This window comes from Ixodes scapularis, unplaced genomic scaffold (assembly GCF_016920785.2).
Source record: "Ixodes scapularis isolate PalLabHiFi unplaced genomic scaffold, ASM1692078v2 PGA_scaffold1__304_contigs__length_218370807, whole genome shotgun sequence".
Classification (NCBI taxonomy): Eukaryota; Metazoa; Arthropoda; class Arachnida; order Ixodida; family Ixodidae; genus Ixodes; species Ixodes scapularis.
In genome coordinates, this window is record NW_024609846.1 from 126,458,952 (window position 1) to 126,477,861 (window position 18,910).

Here is an 18,910-nt window from a genome sequence, read left to right on the forward strand (position 1 = left end):
GGCCGCAGTGTTGGTTTCGATTTGCCAACCTTTCTACTTTTTTATATATATATATATATATATATTTTTTTTTTTTTTTGAGTGTGTGGGGGGGGGGGGGGGGGGGGTCTTTCGTTTTTTTTGATTAGTCTAAATACAATGAAAGTACAGACACAAAAAAAAGTTAATTGCTTGTTTTAAGTTAATATTATTAGGGTTTAATTTGTATTCTAATTTTTTTAGTCACCTTTTTCAGAAAGTTTAAATTCTAATAGGCTACTAGCGCCACCCCAACCCTCACGGTTGAGGCATCTTTACGCGTAGCCAGAAAAGAGCAATAATCACAAGTGTTTCCTGCAGGGGCGTATATGCACTACTAGCGAAGAACATTTGTCAGCGATTTCGTGCACTGAAGGATACGCTTCTTTGCCGAAGCAGCCCTGCCGTCGAGCCAACGTGCCAGCGAACTGGATATGGTGCCAGCGATCCACTGAGAGATACGCTTCAACGGTGAACCGGTCAGAAGAGCCACCCGCACTACGCCTAACTCACGTTCTTTACGGTAACACGGCCCTTTAAACCGTCTCCACGAATGCTTCTCCCGTTGGACGCACGCTTTTGATTTATTGATTTTTATCTTTTCGGATGACAAAACCAGATCGCAACGAGCAACCTATCATTTTTGTGCACTTAATGCGCGTCTGTTTTCTTGCAGAATACTGTGCACCGCTACTTTAGCCAACCATGACTGACGCCAAATACTTCACGACGACTAAGAAAGGTGATTGAATTGTCCTTCTCGTTTTTACGCTTTCACAAAATAACTTGTTAATTCGTTTACCTGAAGTGGACGTGTAATTGAGAGAACGGGAAACGATTTGCACCTCGTTAGCTGTAGAGAATTGATCGCAAACACCGGTATGTTTGACTGCGGCTTTGGCGCGGGGGGGTGGAAGGGGCGGATGCATTGGTTGCTGTGGGTGCATTTACTACGACCTTTGAATGAAATAACCTTTGGGTGCTTCGCTTTTCAGGAGAGATATTCGAACTGAAGAGCGAACTGAACAGCGACAAGAAGGAAAAGAAGCGAGAAGCAGTCAAAAAGGTCATCGCTTCGATGACAGTTGGAAAAGATGTCAGGTGAGAACGTTAGGAGCGCGCCGGGCGAGGAGCAATTTTTTAGTGGTGATTCTTGCGTGGTGAATAGGCGGGTGTGATCACTTTTGACTACTCGCCTAAATAGTGATTGGCTTTCGTAATACAATCCGCCAGAAAAAACACAAAAAAAAAGGAAAAGCGGCAACATTGTTTTGTTTGGCAGCGAGATTGCTGACACGTGTCGTTACGAAGCAAGATTGTAATCACTTTGATGAGATTGGCGGTGTGTTTTCTGTTTTGGTGGTTTGAGGGTTTCATGTTTCTTCTTAATAAAAATTCAGTTGTAAGTCAGCGCTTGTCATGTACAGTCAGCACGGAATGAAACCCGAACGCTGGAACGCGTGGCCATCGACACAGGCTGCTCCACCTGGAGGGCCCCTGAGAACTAATAAAAATGCGCCGGGTTGCGAGAGTTCGGGTCCTACTAAGTAGTGCTCGACCCTCGCGCAGGGCGTCTGGGACTTCCGCGTTATGCCAGTGGCGTGCTGTAAGTGCCGTCACTCGGGGTGCTTTTGTGTCGCCGCGCTGTTGCCCAGTCGACACCGGGTGATTCCTTAACCTGGCTACAGCTTTTCGCGATAGGCCCTGTACAGACAGGGTGATGAATTTATTCCGCTCCTGAATTAATACGCCCGGCATATCGGTGGTTGCCAAAAAGAGCGTCGGCGAGCAATTTTTCGCTTTTTATAAGAATCTACTGATAATCTCGCACGAAAACATGTGCATTGCTTATAAAAACCAAGGCATCCGCGTCTGTCTCTTATAGCATTTTTTTTTTTTTCATAAAGAGTATGGTTGTGCCAATAAACAAATTTTATTTTGCGCCTATGAAGTTTCACTATTTCTCGGAAACCGCGTGTGCCACGTTGTTGACCAGAGCCTCCGTGTGGTTCCGGTGACACGTCATCAAGCACTACGGGTCTTCTGTGCACGAAATGTTTCAACTCCGAGTTCGCTGAGTTCAAATTGCAATACACAGTGACATTTGATGACAGAGCTCAAGAGATATCGCTGAGCATCCGATACACAAAGCGAGGGACGGCGCTTACAGTGCGCCACCGGCGAAACTCTGAAGTGTCAGACGCGCTGCACGAGGGTCGAGCTCATCTTAGGACCCGCACCCTCGCACCCCGGCACATTTTTATTAGTTCTCAGGGGTCCTCCAGGTGGAGCAGCCTGTGTTGATGGCCACGCTTTCCGGCGTTCGGGTTTAATTTTTTGCTGACTGTACATTCCTCTCACTTTCGTCTAATTTTTACGCTTTTTTTTTTGGTTGTAATGCATCACCAATTTGCCCAAGTAACCACTCTTATACTACAGTGGCAAGTTCTTTAAATATGAACACTAATAAAGAGAAGTGGCACGTTCTTTAAATATTAAGGTAAATTTCCGTCCTTGCGTCGCTGTGGTAGAATATCTGATGCCTAAAATGTTTTGGCGAAGTTTCTGAAAATCATTGTGGTTAAGTAAGCAGGTATGTTTTCAACTTAATATTGCAGTCTAAATTTTTGGTAGTATTAGCAGTTGTAACCCCACAAAAAGGTTAGTGGCTTGTATCTGCTGGCTTGCTGCACTGTTTCAAGTTCCAAAAGTGCAAATGCAGGATACATTTTCGCCATTGGAAACAAGTGTGCTGAATAGAGGCAGTCGAAGAGAAATTTAGGATTGCTGGTCAGGTGACCTACTTCTATTGCAGTTACACTATGAACGATGAACACTAAAGATGATGAACGAAACATAGACTTGGGCGAGGTACCCTAATCCTTTTACGCTGTTTGTCGTCCTCTCTGACTGCGATATCTCGAGCACTTTGGGACCTGGCAATATTTGCTCTTGTTGTGTAGCTTTTTGGTTGCTCCGCAGAATTTGGCTTGGAGAAGTTTCTTGCGCCATTCAACTCAAAACTGAATCTGAAATTGCATGCTATAAGGGACAACACTGGCACCTTGAGGTCAGTCACTGCAAAGGAAAAGGGTTGTGTTAGAGGGCATAGGAGTATGGATTTTCTTCGTAACATTGCCGTTTCACCAGCAAAAGAGGACTTAGTGATGGGGAAAGGAGTGACAAACAATGTGCAAAAAGAGAGGATGGTGCGAGAAACTTTAGAGGTAGGTAGGTAGCCAGATTTTTCTTTGCATGGGCATCCCGGGTCCTGCTGAACTCCTTCAATTTTGTTGTCAAGCGGCAAGTTACAATAGACTACTTCCGAAATTCCCGTACGTGACAGTGCGCACGTTGCATTATGGGACCTTTTGACCGTGGAGACCCAGTGGCATGGTTTCGGTTTTGATTGCCCTATTGACGAAGTAGTGCATCTCAGCACTGCTTGAAAATAAAGTCGGTGCTCGCTCGCATCGCACCCATTCATCTTCGTGAAGTCCCCCGTTGAAACACGGACCTCCAGTGGTCGTAAGGGCCTGCCTACACTTGGCGAGGAGTAGAAGAGCTGGCTGTATCCCATACCTTTCTGGCGGCCTGGACGCCCCTCCGGAGTGCAGCTTGACTTTCCCAGGTCACAGATCATTCAAAAAACCTAGGACATTGAGACGACGGAACAGGGTGATTGGCCCATTACACTTTTCTTCCTTTCTTTACCTGAGCACAAACTCCGGCACGTCGGGAGTCCCCCCAGAAAAACGTGCCCTAGCATTCCATTCGTATCGGTAGGGAACTCCTAGAACATTACAAATTTAAGGAAAGTCGCTTATTTGAAAATTCATGCACCGTATTTGGTCGGGACTGGATATCGCAAATTGAGGTTTGCAAATCCAAACCGAAACCGTGACCAATGGGTTCCCACGACGCCTTGTACGGCACTGCGCCGCTAGGATTGCTTCCATTTTGCGAGAGGTCTATTTGAATAACAAGTTTAATGAAGGTGCCACCGGGATTCTGTCGTCATATTTGAGTTAAGACTCGTTTGTAGACTGTTTGCAGCACTTGACGAGGATCTCGTTAGCACCGGCATTCAGGGTTGGAAAAGTCTCCTACAGCTAGCCGAATTACACACATTAGAAGCGGGACTGGCCCGGGTTATCACCTCTAGAGACAATCTAGATTCAGCAGTGCCTGTTTCTTTACAGCATTTGTGACCTTTTCGGAGGATACTCAAAAATGAGTTATCGACTTGTTACCTTAAAATACCGAGCAAGCACCCACCCGAAATTCGGCGATAATTTAGAAAACCTGGGGGATGGGCGCTCGTTAGGCCCAGGAGCAAGAATGCGGAAAGGGCACTAATACAGTGGGCTTTGCCACTTTACGCCTGGACGTCCGGAGAAGCGGTCGACGAAGAAGAGCTTCTCTGTTAGCCTGGTAGGCTCTTGAGTCAAAGGTGGGCGCTTGGTACGTACTTTGCTTAATTCTCAAACTTTCTGGAAGTAGCGGGTGCACGCTTATAGCGATCTGGGTTCACGCTCGATATCTGACGAGTCGGAATCCTTTGTTTATTTGGTGCCGAAAAATGCCCCGAGTCTCCCTTCAGAGTCTGGTGTCGTCTCTCTCTCTCGCAGCGCTCTCTTCCCCGACGTGGTGAACTGCATGCAGACGGACAACTTGGAGCTGAAGAAACTGGTGTACCTGTACCTGATGAACTACGCAAAGAGTCAACCTGATATGGCTATAATGGCTGTGAACACATTTGTAAAAGTGAGCACCCTCCTTCCCCCTAGCACAACGCTCAGAAGGCAGCTCCGGTCGGTGCGTGTACGTAGCGTTTCATTTGGCCCGTGCGTCGAAAGAGATACTGGAGGGCCAACAAAGGACGTAAAAGCCGGAGTGTCGTGCCGTCGGACGTCGCGATCCTAAAGGTCAATCCCGGAAGTTGGCGAAGAGCGCGAGCAGATGCGGGTGTCGCCGCCGTCTAGGGATCCCAACTTCCAGCTGCCAAAGCCTCCAGGAATTGTCGAACTAGGGAGTGACGTGCAGCAAAGAGGCGTCTGCAAAGTCCACTGGCGCCGCTACAACGCCGCCGGGATCGCGGCTGGCGACGACACTACGCTGTAATGGCGGCGTCAGATGGAAGTCAAGGGACTACCTTCTTGGACCCGGCAAAACACACCAGTCAAATAGTTGTTCCAGGCATCATAATTGGGGCAACAGAGTGAGCCGTGCTTAGAGCGCCCGCACTCGATTCCCTGACTTCCTTGCTGGCGCCGCCATCTTGGTGCAGAGGGTGCACAACTGGCGATCGTCACGATTTGATAATGCGACTTGCATACGGTGTTGGCGTGCTCTGTTGCAGAAAGTTTCTTTCCCCAATGAAGGACAGAAAAGCGTTTCCGTGATTTCAAATAGTTTTAGAAAACTGGCAACAATGATTTTAGACACCAAGATGCCTGAGGTCGCGGTACTCTGAAACATAGTCTATTTAATGCCTACTCCCGCCCCTCCCTTGGGTATTGCTAGAGCCAGCAAAGTAATACTATGCTTCAGCCTTCTGGTTGGTGCAAATTACCTTTGCCGTTCGTCCGAAGAAGCTTCATCCAAAATTGCGGAAAACTGTTTTACGTCCTTGGGGAAACATCGAAACTGCCCACGACGGGGCGGAACTGCGTCGCCCGAGCTCGCCGAGGCCATATCCAGAACTTGCAAAGTCGCATTTTCGAATGGCATCGATCGCCAATGGATCGATCTCGTCGGCCAGTTTCGTTGAGCCGCCACTGTCATTGTGCGTCGTGGGAACCGTATGCTTTCTGAATGCGCGACAATCCTGCTTTGGTCCGGAGCAGAGCACGAGGCAGCATGAGCGGTCTCGTGCGCCGGCGCCTGCCTCCCGTTAACTAAAGTTGGGGCGCTGTCACGCGTGTGGGATGCTTGGCAAAGCTGGTTGATTGCGTCAGCTTTGCACTAGGCGCCAAAATCGTCGCCCGCAAGAAAATTAGTGACAAGTCTGAGCATAGCTTGTTTATATTATAATTGCATGTGGGCACCCTTAACTGCGGTTAAGTCTAATTTCAGTTACGCTGTGTTAAGTGTGCTTGCGTAAATGGGGTATGAGTGGCTCTGGGTATCGCCGTGCGGAGAGTGGAGCGGCATTCTCACGGGAGGGTCGTCTCTGCCAGGATTGCGAGGACGGCAACCCCCTGATCCGGGCGCTGGCGGTGCGCACGATGGGCTGCATCCGCGTGGACAAGATCACGGAGTACCTGTGCGAACCCCTGAGGAAGTGCTTGAAGGACGAGGACCCCTACGTGCGAAAGACGGCTGCCGTGTGCGTCGCCAAGTTGCATGACATCAACGCGCCCCTCGTCGAGGACCAGGGATTTTTGGATCAGCTGCGAGACCTCCTCTCTGATTCAAACCCCATGGTGAGTGGCCCGGTGCGTCTTCTATTCACCCCCAAGCTGGTGTGCGATGGAACCTGCGTGTTCGTTGGTCCGATCGTGCGTCTTTCTCTGCAGGATCATATTCACACGCAGAGAGCGTGGTGAAAGGGGGCTGTTGATAGATTTGGTGAGCGCGTAGCTCCCGCTGTACCACCGGCTTAGGTGTGAACGGAGTATAGATGGGTGCCCCGTTGCCGCTGTTGGCACCACGCAACGCCATCTGCTTCATTCCGGGTTGAGAAGACATGCCGCCAACTGAGGAACGAAGTGGTCCGTTTCAACGGCATCGAGGTTGCGAAGGACGTTTGGCATCAATAAAGCTGTCGCTGTACGCCGACACATTCAGCAGCCCGGCCGGCAAGATTGAAGCAAAGGCTGCCCATACTCGTTAGTTTTTTCGGTTGGACCTCAACTTTCACCGACACTGGTACCGTGGAGCAAGGTCCCCAATCTTATTCTTTTCATGGATGATTTACTGGAAGCCATAATTTGTTGCTTAATTGAACTTTTGATTTTAAATTTAATATTTAGCTGAAGTATTGCTCATAAATGTTAGAACTGAGCTTAGGACTGCAAATTTATAGTCATTCATTTATTACTGTCAAGAAACTGTGACTTGTTCTTTACCACCTAACCGGGAGGGGTTGCGTTATGTTGGGGAACAGACCTGCAGCAGAACAGGCATTGCAGGAAGTTCACCATGGCTGTTCATCTATCAATCATGCAAATGCCTCATATTTCGGTGTGCCGTGACACTTGGTTCCTCAGTTCGCATCCCACGGAGGCTGCGTACGCCAGTGTTTACGTCTCTTCTTGTCCTTGTGTTTTTTTGGCGCCCGTCTTCGATCATGAACCAACTGGTCCAAATTGCCATCTTAACGTAGGCTATGTAAGTTCCAAAATTAAGGGGATGAATGATTTTTCTCGTTGTCCCGCGAAACAGTTTGTGCTACTGTACCCTGTTGCGTAAATTTTTCATGGTGGAAAGCAAGAAGAAATTTTTATTATAAGAGTAAAAGTAATTTTGATTCTTTCCCGTTTTGGTAAACGTCTTTGACCAAAATATTTCACTTCTAGAAAACTGGACACAGTCAAGCTGCTTAAGATTGCACGACTGTTAGCTGGTCAGTTGTTCAGTCAAAAAAACATTCACGTGCTTCCAGACCCAAGCAAGCATTTGGTATCTCGCAAACTAAAGTATCTTTTACGAGGGAGCATGGTTAGACATTCTCAACAGACGGTAAGAGGTGTCGAAATTCCTCGAGTCTTCATGAGGTTCTTCCATAATTTACACATTGGAAGTGCGCTCTCCTCCCCATAGTGGTGGAAGGAAAGTAGCTCTCAAATGTGACTTAGCGAGAACCGCTAGCTTGGGGGGGGGGCGACAAAACTTCCCAGACGCAAACAAAGCCGCGTGCTGCACACAGTGTCGAGACGACTACTTGCGTTTCTCTCACCAGCGGCCTAAAAACAAAAATCACCCAAAATGGGAACGAAGAAGTTGGGACGCCACAAAGTGCAACTTTCAATTTGCATCATGGAGGTAGGAAGCTTCTGGATGCAACATGACGCCACCAGAGGTGAAGCCAGAAGTGCGGAGGTACACACCCCCAACGATGACCAAAACCAATAGTGTCTCTTGGTCCTGGTCGTCGTTGGGGTCGTGTTTCTCTACACTTCCGGCTTCATGTCTCGTTGCCTCACGTCGCCTCCAGAAGCTTCTTACCACGTGACTTGCGCCAACCTCCTCGTTTCTCTGGTGCCTTTCGTTTCCAAGTCTGGTGACAGGCCCACGGCCGGGTTGGTTGTTTCACCGGCAACCGCGCACGTCCAGGTGGTGGCGAATGCGGTGGCTGCCCTGTCGGAGATGAACGAGGCCTCGAGCAGCGGGCAGCCCCTGTCGGAGATGAGCGCCCCGACGATCAACAAGCTGCTCACGGCCCTGAACGAGTGCACGGAGTGGGGCCAGGTGTTCATCCTGGACTCACTGTCCAACTACGCCCCCAAGGACGAGCGGGAGGCCCAGAGCATCTGCGAGCGGGTCACCCCCCGGTTGGCCCACGCCAACGCGGCCGTCGTGCTCTCTGCTGTCAAGGTCGGGTGCACACTCACCATTGGGGTGCCTGCAACGCGTCTTCGACCGGCGTGCACACTCTCCCTGCCCACCCGCTCGTCGAAGGTGGTCTCAAAGTGGCGAGAAATTGCGTCGCAGGATTTGGAGTGTAGTGCCGTCGGGTGTCACGATCTCGGTGGTCGGTCATAGAAACTCCAGCAAAAAAATTTGGGTGGAGCCATCTATGTTGCTGTCTAAGTGATTGGCTGCTGACATAATCAAAAGAGCCGTGGCAGGTCACGCATTAGTTTTTTTGGCGAGGAAACTGCGCTTGCGCGTAGGTCACATGATGCGAAGTCGGTGACGTCATCTTCCCTGCTAAATTTGGTCGGGAAAATAAACTGCCAGAAACATTCCTCAAAGTGTTTGAGGAATGTTTTGGTCGATATACTGGAGAGGTGGCCTAAGGCGGGACGAGCGTTTGCCATGTCCACTTCCACTCCCGTGCCACTGCCACAAGGTTGCAGTGGGCAACAGCGAGAGGGTCGTACAACATCGTTGGGTAAAATCGAGGAACCGCTTTTGACGCGGAAGTAGGAAGCTTCTGGGAGGAGACGCGAGGCCACCAGGGGCAAGGCCGGAAGTATGGAGGGACACCGCCCTCACTGACAACCAAAACCGAGAGCGGCCGTTTCGCTCACTCCGAGGGTTACCAGAACGGCTGAGTCGGCTCTCCTTTTCGTTCAATGGCATCTCGGTTTTGATTGTCGTCGGGGCCGCATCCCTCCGCTTCCCGCCTTGCCTCCGGTGGCCTCATGTCGCCTCCGGAAGCTTTCCACCTCCAAGGTGACAAGTCTTTAACCTGCCTCTTTGGCGTATCTGCAATGCGACGTGCTAGGTCTCGCGACTTGATCCGTTGCCACTTCGTAACCACTTTCGACGCTTGGACGCCGAGCGGACCAGTCGGAGGCGGGTTCTGGGCGACGTACTGCCACTTGGATCGCGGGTCTTCGTGACGTGTGTCTACCGAAACGGCAGGTGGTTGGGTCACGAGCGTTTGAATCCTGCGAGCCTCCTACTCTTAGGAATTATGAATGACGAAATCAAGGAAGTTTGCGAGTGCAACTGTAGTCGGTGGCGGGGGTTGCGCTCGGTACCTGCTGTCGTGTTTTAGTTTCGCGTGGCTGCGAGACACCGAAGTGTTATGGAACGTAGAAAGCCCGAGGTGGAGCTCTTGCCACATTTTTAACCCGTCTCAGGTTGTAGGTGCTTCCAGAGCAAGTGGGAAGTCAGGAAGTATGGGGATCTTAAGATGGGCCCGATTCTTGAGATATTGCTGCTTTGGTTGTTTGGTTAAGCAGCTTTCGGATGGAGCAGTTTTTTTTTTTATCCAAGTGCTTTAATGCGGCAACTATACTATTATGACGATTGCGAGTAGAATTTTATGGCTTTTAAAATTGCTTTATGCGGTTGCGGTATGGCTGTTCGCATCTCTGCCCGTATTTTGGTAGCCAAGCATTTGGTCTGGGTCGCTCTTGTATTAGTGCGACTGCCAGTCCGCTGGCAACTCTGGAATTAACGGGAAAAAAATTGGTTGGTCCAGAATAGGCTTAGTCTTTTTTCTTCTCGGTCGGAGTTGATCCTATCGAATCTTGTGCACTGTAGAACTCTGTTAATATGTTTCCCGGGGGACCGTGATAAAAAAAAAAAAAAAAAAAACTTATTTTCCAAGGAAATGTACCAACTAGTCTTGTGCGAATAGTGGATTTTGAGTTCGAAGCGAATTCGAATCGAATAGTCGTTTTGGCCGAATATTTTCGATTCGAATATCGAATAGTTTTTCCACGCCTTTCACTACCACTGACGTTGCAATTTGGGCCAGTTGGTTCATGATCGCCTAAAAAAGCGCCAGAAAAACGCAAGGACGAGCAAGTAGACAGAGCGCTATTGTCTGTCTACTTCCTCGTCCCTGTATTTTTCTGGCGCTTTTTTAGGTGATTTCACTACCATTGTATAATGCTTAGACGAAAACCCAGCAAAACCTGTGAAGGTTGTCCCACTTGTTCATTTATAAGCTAAGTTTAATATATCTATATTTATGAACTATGACCTTAGAAAGTCTGGTGTCTTGGGGTGGCAAGTAAACGACGGATCTGACATAAAATGAATACTATAAAGATGGCCAACTATACCAAATTAAGTGAATTTACAATTATTTCTCTATAAAATATTGTTTTTTTAAACTTGAGTTTAAAAAAAAATGAATCGCGCATCATGAACGCAGGTTGCAAGGGCTTCTCTGCCTAACATAGTGTACTCTTGCATAAGAGTTTAATTTTGAAACTTTTACTACATCGTAGATATACAGATACACAAAGTTTTCATTTATTTTCAAATACAGTCGGCACGGGTGCACCATCCCGCTTTGCATGTATGCTTTTGTGCCAAGCACGCAATTCGATATTCACTTTTTCAAATGTTTATTGCGGCGGGTTACCCTGTTGAGTGCGCTTCTTACCGACCACCGAAGTAATGCAGAGAAGCAATACCCGCGGAGCTTACTTCCTTGGGTATGGCTTCTCCGCAGCGACCCATTACTTGATAAGAAGCGCACTTAACGGGGCTAACCCGCTGCAATGAACACTCCGAAAAACGTGAATAGTGCAGTTCTTCTCGAAGCGAATATCGAATAGTGTATTATTCGGAACCTCTATTCGAAGTTTCGAATATTCGCACAACCCTAGTACCAACCAGTAACACTTTTGGGGAACCTGAGTGAAAGAAGGGAAGCACTCTTTTGCAACTTCTTTATTTCATTGAGGCTCTAAGGGCTCTGGATGACCACCGCAATTATTTGAGTATAGGTCAATGTTTTTTTTCGACATTGTTCTTCAAACTCGGGGTCGACCTATACAGTAGTGTCTCGTTAACAAGGACGCCTCCGTTGCCTCAAACAATCGTCCGTAATGCAAGTCATCCGTAATGAGACAAAAGTGCACGCATTTACCCAGTTAGTCTCCGGGAACTCTGTCCGTATAGCGGAGCGTCCGTATTACTGGGGTCCGCAGTAACGAGATGCAACTGTATTTGTAACCAATGAATGTCGGCCTTTAAGTGAGCAAACTTTTGTGTCGGCTACTGCTCGTAGAACGTTACTGCAGAGCAGTGAAGCTCAAAAGTGGTGCATGTTGAGCTTCCCCGCTTCGCACCTGTGTGTTAGGTGCGGTGTCTGACGCAGGAGTGTGGCTGACTGACATTCTTGGGCTACGATTAATATTGACCCTTAATTTTGAAGAACAAAAAAAAAAGTCTACCTGCATTTGAAGAAATGTGGTGGTTCTTCGTGGCCGTGAAAGTCCATTTGATTCATATTGGCATATGACATCTGATATAGGCTTCCAAAAGCGTTGTTTTCCTAGATTGTGCTTTTTTTTTTTAGTTCCCAAAAAATGCATTAATGATGTTCTACTTTGCTGTGTATGAGTATTCCGCCATACTGGTCATCGAGAAAAGCTTAAAAAATTGACAATCTGGTGTACTTCCTGCGCCATGCTCGACACCGATATAGTAATGCACAATTGAATCGAAAGCACTAGCAGTTGAGCATAGCACTCTTGGTGTGTTGTAGTCGGCTCTCGTGCATACTGAAAGTCTGATGTGTGTGGATGCCTGTTGCATGTTTCAGGTGCTGATGAAGTTCATGGAGATGATGAGTAGCGATTCAGACTTTGTCACCACTTTGACTAAAAAACTTGCTCCACCATTGGTGACCCTGCTGTCCAGCGAGCCCGAAGTGCAGTATGTGGCTCTGAGGAACATCAACCTCATTGTGCAGAAGAGGTGAGCCAACGCCATATTTGGGTGTCGTGGGGACGTAGGCCTTTGACGCACTCTGTACTCCCTCCAAAAAATATTGCCGATTTTTTTTTTTTTTTTTGTGGGTTTAATTTGATTTTTGTATTTACGAGAGAAAATTAAGAATCACTGGCCTCTGTTTCTGCATCTGTGCGGCTGTTTTGGAAAATGAAAATAGCTGCAATCTACATTTGATTCTGGGCCCGTGAAACTTTACTCCTAGTATGGCAGCCTGGGTAACATTTTGGTCCAAAGACCTTATTGTTGCCTTATCGTCTACCGGGACTTTGACAAAGGTGGCAGTGATTGGTTCTTCTCATGCTTTCCGCACAGTTGATGTGGTCTCCTTGCATCAACTAAATACAGCACTTGTGTGGGATATTGCTATTTCTAAATTTGATATTGTACCCATTTTACTTGGTGCCACTGAGCTGCTTCAGCTTGTGAAACAATATGCTCACGTGATGACACAGTATGTATCGGTGCCCTTCTGTTGCTGAAGCCTCTTCAGGCGTTTTCGGAGTAGCCACAAAACGGCCAACTTTTTCGTGGCTAAAACTTGGCCGTGCGTTTTACACAGAGTGTGTGCAACAGGTAGCCTTGTCGGTCTCGTTCGCATCTTTGGTGCAGCTTCTGACAGTTCTCTGTTGCGCATCCCCTTGCCTCACAGACCCGACATCCTGAAGCACGAAATGAAGGTGTTCTTTGTCAAGTACAACGACCCCATTTACGTGAAGCTGGAGAAGCTGGACATTATGATCCGCCTTGCGTCGCAAGCAAACATTGCTCAGGTCCTGGCCGAGCTGAAAGAGTGAGTGACCCGCATCTTTGGAGCCAGGGTTGCATTGGAGGTTGGAGGGGACTTGGCCATGTGGGAGGAGGTACCTGATCATTACACCTTTCCAGCGGTTATCACCCAGACAAAAAATGCAGAGTCGCTGAACTGTGGACGCATGTATGGTGTCCGATAATCTGCAGAAGAGAGCTACTGCGCATGCTTCGAGCATGTTTTACGATATGTTACTGTGTTTGAGTTCTTTTAACTGTGGAGCGTGCGGTGTGACACGGTGCACGGCAGAACGCCAAGATGACGAGTTGTGATCTTTGATCTTGTGATCTGGCGAAGAGGTGGAGCGTGGCAGCTAGAGACAGGTCCCAACGTGCTCGGGGTTGCAGGTACGCCACAGAGGTGGACGTGGACTTTGTGCGCAAGGCGGTGCGTGCCATCGGGCGGTGTGCCATCAAGGTGGAGCAGTCCGCAGAGCGCTGCGTCAGCACGCTGCTCGACCTCATCCAGACCAAGGTCAACTACGTCGTCCAGGAGGCCATTGTGGTCATCAAGGTCAGGCGATCTCTGTTTGCACTCTCGGGCATCGAAGTTGCCCAGCTGGAATGCACATTAACTTTCTGCCTGAGAAACTTAACGGTAATGCATCTCGTAGACTAACTGGAAGGAATACTTGTAAAAGTGTATTTAGATTTTGGCGGCTCATGTACCAGGCTACAAGCATAGTACAGCTTCGAATGCCTGCTGAGGCAGAGCAACTACAGTAAAACCTCGTTATAACAAAGTTGAAGGAGCGGTCATAATTGTTTTGTTATAACCATTAGTTTGTTATAGCCAATATCTATTTCTTCCCACTATAGCAAGCAAGGGGAATTATGATTACTTTGTTATATCCATTAGTTTGTTATACCCCATTTTGTTATAACGAGGTTTTACTGTAGAAGTCTCTCGAAGGCAAGAGACTGCTTGTGTTTGTAAACATACAAGGTGTTTATCATAAATCTAGAGGAAGATGTTTTCCACCTTCCAATGCTTTTTGGCTGCCTTGGTGGAGCAGGGGCAGACGGGCAGGCATCTGTGGTACTGGTGGGCCCAGATTGCTTGTGGGGCTTTAACAAATGAGCATAAAACTGCAACACTTGACCAGTTGAGAGGTCGGCACTTGGTAGTTTTTTTGTTTTATTTTGCGAGAAAACAGACATTGGGGGCGATTGTGTAAATAAAAGTTAGTTGGCAAGCACATAACTTCAGTGCACCACTGTAGAACAAAGAAGCATAACTTGCTTCCCTTCTGTTGCTCCCTTCCTCGCTTTCCCTTGGAACCACTGATGTCAGCGGTCCTGATTTGCCACATTTCGCCCCCCTCCTTAACCCGCTGGCCACAAAAGGCTACATCACCCAGACAGCTAAGGGAGAACTTTTGTAAATTGGTGGTGACTTGCACCTAATATCCCTTGTATTGGGTTGTAACTCCAATTGAGCAGCGGACCTGGGGAGTGCATGCATCCACATAGTTTTTAAGAAAAGTGGATAAGCCATAGAAGTGTTTGCATAAAATAAACCTTTCATTGTCAAGCTTGGAGGCACCTGTTCTTTTGGCTGTTATTTCTGCAGTGTGTTGTCAAAGTGTAAAAAATATCGCAGTTAAAATTTGTATCGTGTCATTGTAATCTAGCTCCTATCTCTCAAAACAATTTTTTTTCTGCAGGATATTTTCAGAAAATACCCAAACAAGTATGAGAGCATAATTTCCACGCTATGCGAAAACCTGGACACGTTAGACGAACCAGAAGCTAGGTAAGTGGACGTCTCTCTTCATTTTTGTAACAAGTGGGGCTTGACTTCTTATTCTCGGCCGAGCTGGAAGCAAATTTATCTGCATCCTTTTTTTTGTTTTAATCCTCAGGGCATCCATGATATGGATCATTGGAGAGTATGCAGAACGAATTGACAATGCAGACGAGCTGCTGGAAAGCTTCTTGGAAGGATTCCACGACGAAAACACGCAGGTGAGCCTAGTCGAGCAGTTTTTTTTTTTCGAGCACAGTCTCGGGCTCTTGCAAAGAAACAAAGCTGTTGTAAATCAATGTATTTACAATATTTGAGTTATAATGCATGTAAATATTGGCCACCCTCAACGAGCTAAGGCCTTAAAAAAAATCACTCTCTAAAACCATTTTTTTTTTAAGGTTCGTTTGAGTCGTTAATCTTGTACAAAATGTGTTTGAATTGCAAAAAGCATTAATTGTTTATATGCTTTGTTGGCCAGTGAACTAAATTCTTGTTTATATACTTTTTTTTATGGTCTCATTCTCTGATAAACCTTTTGGTCCAACATTGTGTGTAGGTTCAGCTCCAGCTGCTGACAGCCATAGTGAAGCTGTTCCTGAAGCGCCCAACAGAAACACAAGAACTGGTGCAACAGGTAGGAAGGCTCTTTTTCTCGTCAATTTATTCAAGAAGGTCCTACCGATTGAGAGATGGGCTCTTTGCAAAGTTAGGATGCCGACAAAAAGAGGACCCCGGTGTTTGCAGTGACGTTCTGGTGTTAGTAGAGCTTGGCCGAGCACTCTTTTCTTGGCAAAATTAAGATGGCAGCAAAACACCACGTCATTCAAGAGCACCTTAAACTGCATTTGCAACATTGTTTCGTTGTTGTTTGGAGCCTAGCCAGTTCTGGGATTCTCCCTGCAGATTTGACAACAATTTGGTTTTGAACGCACCTAAGAGTGTTTGGTGCATGCATAATGCCGCCATAATTTTCGTTCGCAGGCAACGGTGCACGAGACGGCTCGTATCAACTCGTGCACTGCGCACGCGGAGCAGCAGCGAGGTTGTTGCACGCCCAGAAAAAGTTCCCTCCATTTTCTCTCCAGTTAACTAAGCTGCCGCTGCACATCGGAGCAGCGGCAGCTTAGCCAAACTGGCTGGGAAGATCAATCTATATTGTCTTTGGAAGTTTGCGCATCGAGTTTCTATAACTGTACACCTGCAGCCGGCTGGAAAATTGGGATTTGTAACACGAAGCAAATGCGCACTTGTGGGAGGGTAAAAAATAGATAACTTTAAAAGATAAAAAAAAAAAATTTTAAGTGTCCTTTAAGCGAATTTGAAGCCATGACTCCAAGACTGCGAGTCTGACGCTCGACCACTGTGCAATAGAGGGACCCGTGATGCTGTGGTTATTAAATGCTACATTTCTTTCACCAACCAAACCGTCGAACGTGCAAGTAGCGTGAGAGGGTATTTTGGACCTTTGCTCCCTGCAATAGAGGTACAGTGGAATGCCAGAAGCTCGCGCTTGCCTCCACCATTGAACAGGGATTCCACAGCTTCTGTCAGAGAGAACCCCAGGGGAAGAGACTTGTGATAGGAGACCTGTGCTTGCTGCAAGTGCTCCAGTCGTCTTCATGCTACCTCGCAAGAAAAAGAAGCGAACTGAAGAGGACATTGCTCCTCCGAGGCTTGGCGTTTTCATTGTACCAATGAGATGCCGTAAAACAGAGAGCGGCGTTTGGCTGGGAAAAGAATAGAGGTGGGCTCGTTGTGCTACAACTAAGGGCCAAGTGAGGGCATGAGGTTAATCTCATTCAGTAGAATGTGTGGAAGAAAGGTTGAAATACAACGGCGTTTCGACGTTGTCTGCAGCGAAGCACCGCAGAAACTCACTCCCATTTTTCCACGTGTTGACGTTTGTTCATTCATCTGCTGATCTTGTCCACCCGACTACCGAGCGAGTCCTCTCTCGGACAGGCGTTGACGCTTCCTTCCAAATGGCATGTGCAGGTGCTGAGCCTGGCAACGCAGGACAGCGACAACCCAGACCTGCGCGATCGGGGCTTCATCTACTGGCGGCTGCTGTCGACGGACCCCGGGGCGGCCAAGGAGGTGGTGCTGGCCGAGAAGCCCCTCATCTCAGAGGAGACGGACCTGCTGGAGCCCAGCCTGCTGGACGAGCTCATCTGCCACATCGGCAGCCTGGCCTCCGTCTACCACAAGCCGCCCTCGGCCTTCGTTGAGGGACAGCGGGTGGCCCTGCGCCGGGCCCTGCCGCCCAGGCACAACTCGTGAGTCTGCCCGTTCGGTTGCGTTGCGATTATGACAGAACTTTGTCGTCTTCTACCAGAAGTGCCAAGTGGCACGCCCTCGGCTCGGGCCACGATCTACACACCGTTCCCGATCGCGCTAGCGACGTGCTTGCCGAGCTCGAAACTCTCATTCCACCCTTCCCGACCTTACAGGTCTCGTAATTAAGGTTTAGAAAGACCACCACAAAACGGTGGCTACGAGAATGGGATACTGCACGGGCATTTATCTTTTTTATACAAAACTCCATCCAATCCATTTAGAAGACAAGGTCCGCAGCTTCCCTTCTCTAACGTTGTCACTAGGACAGTCCAGATTGTAGATAGGGTACATCTTTAACCATGGGAAGCATTTGCAATTTAATGACTGACGGCTTCCGTGGAGATTGGTTGCAAGTGCGAATGCACAGAGTTTTCGTGTGGCGAGAAGAAAGGTGGGCAGAAAAACTGAGTGTGTTGCAGACGATAAAAGATTTTGGCACCTCGCTGTAGCTGTAGCTTGTATTGCAAATGCGGCCCATAAACCACGTGACCCTAGCCGAGCAGTTGCAAACTCTCGGTATGCTGTACTAGAACTGGGAGGTGTGCCAAGCGCCGCTCGTTTCTGGGCGCCTCCATTCGAAACTGGTGTGCCGTGGCACTGCTAGTCAAGATGCCGGTAGCTGATCGGGGGCGGTGTACAGGCCGCGCAGCATTTTGACTTGGATCTGTGGCGTTTATTCGCGTGCTTGTGCTCAAAAGATTTGTTCCTTATTTTTAACACAAATTCATGTTGCAATTCGAGTGCTCTATTTATTTTTACAGCAGAGCTCTTAAGGGCTAGGTTTCCCAGGATCATGTCTGGTATGTCGACACAAACCTACCTGGACAGCTACTGCCATCTATAAGCGACGGCGGCAAGCACACAACCAGTATGGTTTCCGCCGTCGCTCGTAGAGGGCGGTAGCTGTCCAGGTATAATAGAAGAATGGATAGTTGGTCGTGTTGGTGGGAATTCATCGTAGGAAAACAGCGCAAAAAATGAACGACGACGAAGAAGCACACAGTGTATCGAGTGCAGCTTCGCTGGTCTTCCTTCTTCACGATAGGAGAAAGGCTGGTGGAAAGCTTTATGAAGCAAAAATAATCATTGCAGAGTGTTTTTTTATGTGAGAGCGTTTGGCCTGCGTATCACTCCCAGCCGAGAAATTTCATTCTTGCGAATCTTTGCCACAACCCACTTTTTGCAATATATAAAGCCAACGAAAGTAAAGTCGTTTGCAGTATTTTCAAAGCTTTTTTTTTTTATGTGTGGGTGTGTGTGTTTTTGTAGTGCTTTTAAAGCCGGGGTCACACTGCTCATACATACGTCATACAAGACAGTCTGCAAACACGAGATTCCGCAATAGCCGTGGTTCAAATGCCACTTGCCAAGTTTCCTCCTTTAACTCAATGCCATGCGGCATTCGAAGCACGGATCTCGCGGTGACTCGCGTTCGAATTTGTACGCAGACTGTCTTTTGCATGATGTATCAGCAGTACGACCCCAACTTTAAGGTTTTCTTAAACACCTAGTGTATTAGAATTGAGCAGTATAAACCCAAAATTAAATTAATATTGCCATAATCTTGCTTATTCCTACATTTCGACTTTGTCTTTTCTGTCTTGTTTTTGCCCTTCACGAAGT

The 18,910-nt window shown here is 47.8% G+C and overlaps 1 protein-coding gene across 1 annotated transcript in view; it reads left to right on the forward strand.

The window, feature by feature from the left end:
• The first annotated feature begins 280 nt into the window (after positions 1-280).
• The window catches only part of LOC120846755 (AP-1 complex subunit beta-1), a 43,686-nt gene continuing 25,056 nt past the window's right edge, over positions 281-18,910 (forward strand). The window contains exons 1-13 of the mRNA XM_040218626.2: positions 281-541; positions 695-760; positions 1,014-1,119; positions 4,650-4,785; positions 6,201-6,446; positions 8,299-8,559; positions 12,203-12,357; positions 13,043-13,183; positions 13,549-13,714; positions 14,868-14,956; positions 15,066-15,168; positions 15,507-15,584; positions 16,946-17,226. Of these exons, the coding sequence (XP_040074560.1) occupies positions 724-760; positions 1,014-1,119; positions 4,650-4,785; positions 6,201-6,446; positions 8,299-8,559; positions 12,203-12,357; positions 13,043-13,183; positions 13,549-13,714; positions 14,868-14,956; positions 15,066-15,168; positions 15,507-15,584; positions 16,946-17,226 (1,799 nt within the window). The 5' untranslated portion in view covers positions 281-541; positions 695-723. The remainder of the gene's footprint in view (positions 542-694; positions 761-1,013; positions 1,120-4,649; positions 4,786-6,200; positions 6,447-8,298; positions 8,560-12,202; positions 12,358-13,042; positions 13,184-13,548; positions 13,715-14,867; positions 14,957-15,065; positions 15,169-15,506; positions 15,585-16,945; positions 17,227-18,910) is intronic.